Source organism: Dipteris shenzhenensis, chromosome 31, assembly GCF_047967505.1.
Source record: "Dipteris shenzhenensis isolate YYH24624 ecotype China chromosome 31, Dip_SZ_1.0, whole genome shotgun sequence".
In the NCBI taxonomy this organism is placed as follows: Eukaryota; Viridiplantae; Streptophyta; class Polypodiopsida; order Gleicheniales; family Dipteridaceae; genus Dipteris; species Dipteris shenzhenensis.
The window spans coordinates 6486568-6498617 of record NC_141626.1 but is presented as its reverse complement, the minus strand read 5'-3'; the positions used below and the strand labels follow the sequence as shown (position 1 = coordinate 6498617).

The window sequence follows — 12050 nt, the reverse complement described above, 5'->3', positions numbered from 1 at the left end:
GGAGGCTCCCACTTTATATCTCCTAAAGGCAGAGATTTTTAATGCTTTTTCTAGTAAGTTAAAGAACAAAATGTGAATAGAGATGTCTTATGGAGCTATGATTCCATTCCTAACACTCTTTCCCTTGATTTTGTTAATGGGTACTCTTCAACACTTAGCACCACTTAGATCATGCTACTATAATGCATGCTTTCAAGGTATGTGGAAGATGTGTTCTAACAAAGCACCCCTTTCATGTTGGGAACATATCACACTAGTTCCATCAAGTGATTGTCATGTTTACGATCCTTAAATCAAAGATGCAACATATCAAGTATTTCATGATGTGTTGAGCAATGCTCTTGAAATTTGTGATGTTGTTGTGATCCTTCAATCGATTGTGATGTTGGTGATCCTTCAAAGTTCAAGCAAAGATGTAGCATATGAAGTTCACCATAATACATTGAGCAATGCTCTTGATATAGGAGACAAGTTTTTATGGTGAATGCTGAGGTTCAAAATATTGATGAGCATGCTAGTTCTTCTCCATCTAAAGTGCACTGCTATCAAGCATATGACTAATCATACTTTGAAGAATGAATGGAATAATGTTATTGAACAAAATTCACTCTTTGAGAAAGGGTTATACTACCAAGAGCTAAGAGATTTGATGTTCAAATTGCTCAATCAAAATCCTAAAGGATCTAGATACTCAAATCAATGGCATTTAAATCTATAAAGTTTCCGATGGAGGTTGTTGAAGGTGATAGTGTAGTATTCAAGATTTTTGAAATTGGACGTGAGGCTACATGCACACAAGGAACTTTAGACTAATGCCTATATAGGAATTTGGAGTTGAACTAGGAAATTTGAGCATATTTCCTAGATAAAAAGAGGGATTTTCTCCTCTTCATCTAGGAGAATCTTTTTCCTATATAGACAACCAATGCCATCGAGGAAATTTGTCATGTAATATGGAGAATCAAGTGGATTATATGTTTTGTATCTAGGAAATGACCTCTTTTTTTCAAAGCAAATTGTATTTCACATATAGATAACTCAATGCTATCTAGGAAATGTGACATCCCATATGGAGAATCAAATGAATTTTCTATTTTCTATATAGGAAATATGGTCTCTTCCAAGAAATATGTATTTTTATATGGATGATTAAGGGGATTCTCTGTTTCGTATATTTGGAAATTAGCAAGAATGTATCTTTTGTATTGCAATTACCGACATAGGAGGAGTTTTTTGTGTAAGAAAGACTGTTGATACATGAACTTATCAAATGATCCCACATTTTGGTGGGTCTACACATGGGAAGGCTGGGAGTATGGATCGGTGACATGAAGGTAAGTATTGCACGAATTTTTCAAATGATCCCAAATTTTGGTTTGCACACTCCAACAACCCACTCCATCCCCTCTTTTCTATCTATGTATGCCTATGTCTATGTATGCCTACCTCTGTGTATGCACTAACTCCATGAAGACAGCCATCAACATCACTTTGTAGAGCCCCTTTCAAGAATAGTTAAGGTGCAGCATGGCAAGGAGCATAAAATCCAAGGAAGAGGTGGTGGGATGTTACAGCCAAATGAAGAAGGCATGACAGTAAACATGCGAATGTCAAAGCCTTTTATTGTTGTAAAGGAGGTGGGTAGTACTTTCCACCTAATTCCATTTCACGATAGTATATTTAGGATTTTGAGTCCTATAGTGGCATTATGGGGATATTGTAGAGGAGTGTGTTTAGAGTAGCCAAGGTTTATTATATCTAGTTGGTCTGCTGTCCCTACCGTATAGAACCAATCTTTCTCTAAGTGGACTTGTCATTTGTTGCACTTCTCTTTTGGCATTTGTAAATATTCACTCTATCTTTCTAGTACACTTTGCTTTGCACACAAGTTTGCACAATTGCCCAATCACCCAAAAGACAAAGAGACTATCTATCAGAGGATTGAATCACAAATGGAGTAATGGAAGGCTACATGGAGTCCCAATGTTGTAGATCCAACAAACAGTCTTTCATAATATAAAACAAATATATCATTAAATCATTCTCTCTTTACTATAGGTTTACTAATTTATTCTAGTGTCTATAGTAGTGTAATATACATGTGTCTTTTCAATATTGCAACCGTGTGACCGCTATTTGAATAGTTAATTTCTTAATAAAAACCTTCATTCAGAATTTGTGATAGGAAGGAAGTCATGTGACCGCTATGTGTAAGTCTTGGGACAATCTATGAGAGATGATGACCCTGGAACTATCGAATGTGCATTGAAGGACACCATTACAGATGCCTTAATACACTATGGATCAACGGAGGTGAACCTAATAACTAAGGAAACCATGATAGATTTTGGCTTGGAAAAGATGTTATAAAGTTATTAGGTTAATTGGCTTGCCAACAAAAGTAGAAATTACTTGCCCTCCCAAGTGTGTGTACACATGTGGCCTATCCCATGAGTGAGGGCTTTTCATTGCACGGTTGACCATACTCACCCACGAATGTAACTTTAACCATATGTTTTCTTAACCATGGTGAAATGGAGCCAATTTTATCCCCAAAAATGGACGGGGGAAACAAGGAAGCGCAGGAAAATGGGTTTTTCCTATCCTACACATGAGTGCTAGAAAAAAACCTCCCTTTAGTGTATTTTGCACCGGTGAAATTTGGGAAAAACCGGCATAAGTTGTGCCAAGGAGGTTATTTATAAAGGCTAAATTTTATGGCAAAATGTATTTTAAAGGTATTTGAAATGTTCATCTTGAAAATCTAGGCTATGATTAAAGGTCCCTTTAGAATACCGGTTTAGTTTAAGCAGGGACTTTAAAAATTAATCATTATATAATTTAATATAATATAATATAGATAATATTTAAAGTCTAAATAGTAGATCGATTGATAGCCGTAGATCTAATTGAGTGGTAGCCGTAGATCAAGCCACCTATGACCCTATCTTCTCTTAGAAGTTAGGGCTATGGGCTACCAAAAACTTTCTTGCTCAGCCGCACTGTGGAAAGTTGCAAACTCCAAGACTCAATGTGACCTTTCTTGAAGCTGCAAACTCCCAAACTCAAGTCTTAAGAGTCATAGTATCTCGATTCTCAATTCTCCACACTCGTACTCCAGAGTCTAGAGCTGCTACATTAGTAGATAGTAGTAAGTACAAGGTTCTACAAGCTTGCCAATTCGGATTCCGAACTCCCGACTCCCAACTTCCAAGCATTCAAGTATCAACTTTCAACTATCTCGCCAGGTATTTTGAAGCTTGCACTGTGCAGTTCTTTGAAGTTTGAACGTTTCATTTCTGGTTGCTTCAACAAATACGCGTATAGGACAGCCAACTCTAGAGTTCTCAGAACTGTCAAATCGTTAATTATAGGTACTAGGTAGACCGTAGAACTTGCTTGTCCCTTGCTTAATGCTCATCTCCCAAAGTTCAAACTTCAAACTTGCCTACTGCCTCGCTGCGTAAAAGGCTCTAGACTCATCGTAGAGACACTCGGCCAAACTTCAAAGAATATGCCTTGTGAATTATGATCGATCATTGATCTACAAGGGATGCCAGGCTCCAGCAGCTTGGTGCTGTGAATATTGCAGCACATGAAGTGGGGACTCTCGAGTCAGCGTTGAGCAAAAGTTGCAGCCCACTGCCCATCTGCATGGATCACCAATTTACAAATCACCACCACCCGCAAATCTGAGTGTGAGCCTTGAGGAGCTTTGCCAATATGGCGGCCACTCAGAATTACAATCACACAGGATGTTACAAGACTATGGCATTGCAGCATCTCTCCAAAGTACAGCAACATGGAGCCTCCAATGCGCCATCAATTGCTTGAATTCGCTCATCCACAGCCGTTCTTCATCGTCTCCGCAGTGCGAAAAGTACTTACTCCACCTTGAGCTTGCAAGAGACATTGCGATGGCCATTGTATGGAGTCTGGACATGGTGGCAAAGGCAAAGACAATTGGGGAGACTGTTGATGACAGCCATGAAAGCTAGGTCTCGGCAAAGTCGATGGTGGAGACTGTTGAAAGTTGAAATGTATTGCACGGTTCAGAATTGCAAAATATATTGTATTTTCTAGCTATTGAGCGAACCATGTTTCCGGCACAGAATAGAAGGCCAATCTCTCAGCGGCCTCGGTAGCTGCAATTACAATACTTGGCGTGAGTGATAAGGCATCAAGAGATAATTGCAGGAGTGAAGACTGCGAACATATATACAGAAAGAACAGAACAGACTGATGGACGGAGCTCTCAGTTGATGACCTAAGCAACAAAGAAAAGCATGCACATATGCACGACTGGGATGATGGGAAGATGAACAATTCTTCTAGTCAAGAATTCTGGGCGTGGTCTAGCATGCAGGAAAATATGTTCTGCTACAGGAAGATATGCTTCGTGCTCCCGCTGTGGCCTTCAAATTGCCTTACGAATGTAAATCTTCTCAGGCAAAGACTAGAACGGAAGGGTTGTCTAAAAATGAAGATTAACAATTCTGGCAGTCAACAAATCGAATTCTGAAACTACTCTGAAAATAATGTTTCGGGCCTAGCTGCAGCTCCCTACAGGAAAATATGCAGTTACTACGTGCTTCTGCATGAATTCAGATGATCTAAAATTTCCTCATGAAGTTAGATCTTCTCAAAAAAGCACCGAAGGGGTGTCTAAGAATGCAGTGGTTGAGAGGGAGAGAGATGGTGGGATAAGGAAAAGTAACGAACATGAAGGAAGCTGATTTCCAACCACCAAGGTTGTGGAGGGTGCGGGTGACGGGAACGGTAAGGTCGAAAGGAGGAGTTGGAGGTTGAGGTGTGAGGGAAGTTGAAGAGGACTAAGGAAGAGGAGAAGGAGACTTGTGAAAGCCCATGATAGAGGACGAGTAGAAGACTGAAAGAGGGTGAAGAAAGTGTTAGAGATGGCCAAGGTCTTGATATGAGGAGCCACAAAGAAAGTGCGAGAGAGAGAGCCCAAATGGCCAAGGTATGAGATGAGGAGCCACCACAAAGAAAGATGAAGGCAAATGTTGACTCCGCAACAAAGAGTGAAGGACAAGCCTCAAGAAGTGAGATAGAGCCTAGAGAGGCCAAGATTGGGAGGTACTAAGGGAAGATGAGGCAGCTATGGAAACGAAAATGTTCACTCACCAACAATTAGTTCGAGGAGGGTTTTTGGTCAAGAGCAATAATAATATCATACCATTGCTTCATTGATGACTTGGAAGAACCCGAGAACGCGGCCTTCAATTTGGGCAAGCAAGGAATGCATGTGTCTTCTTTTAGGTGTATTTTTTCTTTTTTCTTATTACATTTACTTTTAAATGAAGGTTTTTATTTCTCTTAAAGGAGTTTTTAGGAAAAAGTGAGACCATGAAGGTCTTCCAAAGCACATGCCCGATTCCCATAGCCCTACAAGAACAAACTAGCATGTGCTTAGGTTTTTTGTTTTTTATTCCATCATGCACATCATGCTCCTTTGACTTCGGAGGTCCCCTCTGCCTCATACCCCCCTTCCCAATCCGAATGATCCATGAGGCTTTCACACAATTTTGTCCTGCCTCTACATCCTTTCACCTCCTTCTTGAGCTTTCATGTCTAACATACACTCTCTAGGAGTTTCGAATTCATCTGCCTACATATTATGTTGCATTTGCTTGTCCTAGTCATCTTGGGCCTCTCCTCTCAAATTCTAAGACTATACAAAGAGTTCCAAGCTTATCAGTCATCTAGGAAATTAGATGAGTGTGTTACATTTCTATATAGGAAATCGATACCTCTATCTAGGAAAAAGAGGCTTTCACCTAGGACATAAGGTGTATGTGTTGCATTCCTATTCTCTAGTTAAGATATATACCTCTATCTAGGAAAAGGGGTGGTCACCTAGGAAATTAGAAGAGTGTGTTACATTATTCCTATAATATATATATATATATATGTAAAAGTTCCTTTATGTAAGAGATTAATTAGATGACATGGTGCATAAAAAAGCAAATGTGAATTGGATTCTATATATATTAGTCTTTATCCCCTAGTAGAATGCAATTCCCCTGGTAGAATGCTTATAGAATCAAGTCGTGCAATGTATAGTTTGTAAGCAATCTAGCCTCGGGAGCACTCCGGTCTCTTGACACGGTCTGCAATTCCCCTGGTAGAATGCTTATAGAATCAAGTCGTGCAATGTATAGTATGTAAGCAATCTAGTCTCGGGAGCACTCCGGTCTCTTGACACGATCTGCAACTCCCCTGCTAGAATGCTTATAGAATCAAGTCGTGCAATGTATAGTCTGTAAGCAATCTAGCCTCAGGAGCACTCCGGTCTCTTGACATGGTCTGCAATTCCCCTGGTAGAATGCTTATAGAATCAAGTCGTGCAATGTATAGTCTGTAAGCAATCTAGCCTCGGGAGCACTCCGGTCTCTTGACACGGTCTGCAATTCCCCTGGTAGAATGCTTATAGAATCAAGCCATGCAATGTATAGTATGTAAGCAATCTAGTCTCGGGAGCACTCCGGTCTCTTGACACGGTCTGCAATTCCCCTGGTAGAATGCTTATAGAATCAAGTCATGCAATGTATAGTCTATAAGCAATCTAGCCTCAGGAGCACTCCGGTCTCTTGACACGGTCTGCAATTCCCCTGGTAGAATGTTTATAGAATCAAGTCATGCATGTATAGTATGTAAGCAATCTAGTCTCGAGAGCACTCCGGTCTCTTGACACGGTCTACAATTCCCCTAGCAAAATGCTTACAGAAGTGGCACAAAACATGTTACAGTCAAAGCAAGGACACAGGTTTAGTGACTCTACAAAAACCATATATGAAGTTATTAAACTATGGGGTGGTCCACGTGTACATGACTTCTTGAGTATAAACCTTGGAGGTCCATCTTTGTCTACCACCAAAAGGCAAGAAAGAAAAGCAATTGAATTTATTTGTGGTGAGCACGAATACATATTCGATGCTGTTGGGAAGATCTATATGGATGCAAAAAAAAGATATGGAGTCATTTCTATTGTTCCAGTTATCATAGTGGAAGATGAGACAACCATTAAGCGTCGAATAAGGTAATTTTAGCTCTCTATGCATTCTACTTTTATCTATATCATCAAGATATTTATAATTGCTATGTTTGGAAATCTCTCAAAAAGATGAGGAAGTTATTAAACTCTATAATCGTGTTGTGTAGATGGAATGCAAAAGATGACACTCTTATTGGGTTTTGTGGAAAGAAAGGAGAATATCATCAATGCTCATCAAATGACTCCATTGTTGTTGGTGAAGGCTCACAAGGATACTCGAATATTATAGATGCCTTTCAAAATCATATCATAGGTCATTATGCTAGACTTTTGATTGTTAACCCTCTTCATGATCTTCTTCCACGATTGGCTTTGATTGTGCATTGCACATGCAATCGTTTTGATAGTGATTTTGTAAGGAACCAATGGAATCTTTTGGAGACCATGTGGAATGCAAATCTGAAAGATAAAGTTGGACCCATAATTGGACATGCTTCAGATGGAGATAGTAGAAGACGAAAGTTGATGCTTGAAGACTATTTGGAGAAAAGCGAACAACCTTTTGCTATCAATTGGTGTGGATGGAATTTGAGAGCAAAAATTGTAGGAGGAAATGTGTATGGCCTTCATGATCAAGACTTTGTACACTGTGGAAAGAAACTTACAAGCCCACTTGATAGTCCTACTCGACAACTAGCAATTGGATGTGTTTGGATCACACTAAATCATGTATCTATTATTTACAATTCTTTTTCAATTGAGGAGCACAAGCTACGATATGGAGATATTCAAAGAAATGATCGACAAAATTGGGAAGCAACTCAAAGGATTGCAAGTAGACAAGTACAGAAATGTTTGAGAAAACTTCAAAAAAAAGAAAGAAGTATGAAGGGGACTGAGGCCTATTTGATGATTGTTGCTGATTATATTGATATTTTCTTGTCACCATATTTGATCTTGAAGGAGCGTGTGGTGCTTGCAGCCAAGGTAGTTTTCTTTTTCAAAATTTGGCGACTATGGATTCATCACCATCCAACCTACACCTTGAAGAAAATTTTCATCAGTAAGGAGGCTTATATGGACTGCATACTTTCTTGTCATTTTGTTGTATTGCTCATAAAGATGTTTCGAGATTTTTATCCTAATTTGAAGTGTCCACTACATCTTACCGGTTCTGATGCTGCTGAAATCTATTTTAGTAAAGTTGGAGGCATGATTGGGCAAGAAAGAGCATTTGATCTTGGAGATCTTCTACATAGCATTGGTAGCTTGAATAAAATTGCCATGCATGAGTGTGCTCAAAATGGTCTAACTTTCTCTAGGGCTCATAAAAAGCAAGAGCATATATGGAAACATTTGAACAAACAAGAAGGGATGATTGAAGAAAATCTAGGTGACTATGAGAGTGTTTCTTCTGATGAAAAGATGATTGATGCATTGAAGGAGAGCTTACAACAAGCTCACATACTATGCGAGTCTTTGGATTTGAAACCTAGCAAGGCTGAAGACTTGAAATGGTGGTTTCAACCTTGGCTAGATGCAAGGTCTACATGGTGTAAGCTAGATGCTGAAATGGGAGAAGCTGATGAGAATGATGACTTTGTGGAGCCATGTGGTGAAGAAGAATCTATAGATGAGAATAGCAATGAAAGTGAAGAGGTTATTGCACTTAGTAAGATTAGACATGAAATTGATGACATTTTGAAGAAAACAAGAAACATGCCCCCTAAGAAAAACATTAGCCCCATTGTAGAGGTGGACAGAAAGTTTATTTTCAAGTCAACATTGGTGAGCCAACTCAATGTATGTCCAACCTTGTCAAAAGATAGACTCACAAGGGTGAAGCAAGGTGTTTACTTCAACCATGAAGCAAAAGCACAATCATCAAATGGAAATTTATTTGGCATAGGTTGTGACTGTGCTGTATACTTTCATGATGACACAAAAGGACAAGGAAATCAACACATGAAAAGAAATGGCAAAGCTACAATCACGAGGAAGATGGATGCAACTCATGGTACATGGTACTTAGGAAGAGTTCAAAAGATGAGGAAGAAAGTCGGAAGGAGGTACGTGGATTATAAGCGTGGATTTGATTTAGCAAATAGGCCCCAAGGTTTGGAAGTTCAGCTTGGATGGTATCAAAGGGCAAAAGGAGCACAAATGTTTACTTATGATTTGATAGACTTAAACATGGTGGACATTGAAACAATTATTGCATTAGCAAATTTGACATATATTGTAAGAATAGACAAGTACCAGCTAGATGAGAATGACTACAAAGTTTTTAATGACTTCTTGAAAAGTGCTAGGTAAGTTTACTTTGCATTTTTCATGCAAGGTGAAACTTTCCAAAATGTCTTATAATGAGCTAGATCATCTAAGGATCATCCTTGGCTAATTTTGGTTTCAGATAATGATACGTCACATGTATCGCATAAGGAGTTGGGCTAGTTCTTGAGGCAAAATTCTACATTTTTTGTAAGTCAAATACCTTAATATAAACTGGAATACAAACTTTTCTTGAGATATAATTCTATATTTTTTGTAAGTCAAGTATTTTAGATAAACTTGAGTGCAAACGTTTTCTAGCTTTATCTAACATTAATCATGCAAAATTCTTGATTCTTATTGGTGAATAAACAGGGAAATATTGGATGGAGGGTCAAATTTGGAAGCCAAGTGGCCTGTTTTAGGGCCCTCCCTTGGCTATAATCTTTACACTATAAACAAGACAATTCCACATCCTCCATGTTATCCAGCTGAGGTCATTCAAGGATCCATCAATGAGGAGGAGAAGTCTATGTAACAACCTTTAGTCTAGCTATCTCTAGCTAATTTTTTGCCACGTCTAAGTCTAAGGTTTTGATTAAACTCTTGATGACAAGTCTTGGTTGTAACTTGTATCTATTTTTAGATATCAATATGCTTGTACTTTGGATTCAACTCTACCTTTTCATTTGGTACTTTTGATGAAATTTGGCTATAGCTTGTGACCCTCGGTTGTGTGCTAGAGTCTAAATATCAAATTCAACATCTACAAAATAGAATTTATCTACCAAATTGTGCAATCAATGCAAGTGTGATATGGATCTCATCGAAGCTTGAAACATCCCAAATCTCTAACTAAACCTTCGTGTGAAATTCCATATTGTGCAGCAAAAGATGGATTATAAAACTCTAAAGGACTACTAAACGAAGAATAGACTATATCCAAAAAACTATGCATCCAATGTGCAGGTGGTCTATGGCTTCCCTTAAAGATCCACGCATTCCAATTCTATCTGCCAAAACAGCTCATTATTTTATTTACATATGGTCTCAAAATGTGAGGGGAAGCATGGGTCCTTCAAAAGTTTGAATTGAAATATAGTAGAAATGGAATAAAGGGTGCTTTCCAAACTGAAAAATTGTCAGATGCATTAATAATTAAGATCTAAATTCAATAAAGAAGCTATAATATTTCATCATTCTACAAATTTTCCTTTTATATCATATGCATCTAGCATATGGTTTGGAAGTTAGGATATTCAAAATTTTAGAAAAAAGTGATGCAAATACATAAATATGAAAGCATGTAACTTAAAGAAAAGTAAAGCGACATAAATTGAGAAAAAGATACGGATTGAGTGATAATAAGCTTAATAACTTTGTGCACTTAATTAACATGATTAAGTTGCATGCCTTTATGATGAGATGATAAACACTATCTTTTCCTAATATAGAGAGTGGCATATAGGCAACATGATGCTAGTGCATGCATCATATTGAATATAAACACTTGCACTACATCAACATATTGCTACTACATGCATCATATTTAATATAAAAACTCCCATTAGATTAACACAAGGTTAAAGTTCAAGCCATCTTCTTATAAGTTTGTGCCATTTTATTCATAGTTTAATTCAAGTTACTTCATGCAAATCTCTAGTAGGTAGTGACAATTCGGGAGCATGCAAGGGAAACAAAATTGGATAAGGTGGAGTAAATACATGAGAATTTGAGAATTGAAAAGATCAAAAGTTGAAAATACGTTCTATTAGGTACTAGTATGGATGTAAAGCATGCATCTCATCAACATACAATTTAAATGGTTTTATTCAATTATACAATACAATTTCCCAAAAGTAGCATCTGTTTCAACTTACATTGAAATGTACAAGAGGAGGGCAAAAAATATAGGCTTCTCAAATTTTCAATTTATTGAAGGGATATAATTATTGATCCAAAAATTCATAGTAGGGATATATATATAGATAAAATGTGGTTACAGAGGGGTTTTTTAAATACCTTTCGAATGCACGTTGTATAGCTAGATTATGTAAGGTGGACCCCCCGAGGTTTCGTTGCTATATAGCGACGATTTTAATTAAAAGTATCGCTATATAGTGACTGACCAGCATCGCTATATAGCGACACTGTGGGTTAAAACCCGAAGCTCGTGACACGCAGTGCTTTCTTTAGCAATCTCTATTGTAAGCTACAATCTCTCCTCCCACCTATTTCCAATGACCTCCCACTCTATTCTCCACTCCTCATGACACCTCACCCCTCTCCTAACACTGTGTGCTCCCTCTCCACCCTTCTCCCTTTTTCTTTTCTTGAAAGGAAGTTTTTCAAGAAGGTGAGTCTCTTTGAACAATGTAGGTTCTTTTTTTTTGAGATTTTCTTTCGTGAGTATTGAAGGATGTTTCTCTTTGTATTGCTAAAGCTATGTGCTAGTTTTCATGCTTGATTTCAAAGGATTGAAGCCAAAAAACAAGATTTTGTGAAAGAAAGAAGACTCACCTCTTCTAGTCTTTTTTGTATTTCTCTTCCTTCACTTTCTCCTTGTCTCCTCAATCCAATCTCTTTGAGAAACTCCTTCCTCTAACTAGTTATTTGAAATGGTATGTTTCCTCTCTTTTATAGGGCCAGTCCACAAAACACCGAGCGAGACGTACTATTCCAGGTAAGAAACTGCTTCCTCTTTTTTCCTTTTGTTATTTTTGTTATTTGCATTGGCCTGCAGCTAGCGCCTTAAGCGCTAGCT

The 12050-nt window shown here is 38.1% G+C and overlaps 1 protein-coding gene across 1 annotated transcript; it reads left to right on the top strand.

Moving 5' to 3' along the window:
* Positions 1-7136: 7136 nt before the first annotated feature.
* Positions 7137-9331, top strand: LOC147880959 (uncharacterized). Its single transcript, XM_087402184.1, has one exon. The coding sequence runs from the start codon at positions 7145-7147 to the stop codon at positions 9329-9331; it is 2187 nt and encodes a 728-aa protein (XP_087258310.1). The 5' UTR covers positions 7137-7144.
* Positions 9332-12050: the final 2719 nt, after the last annotated feature.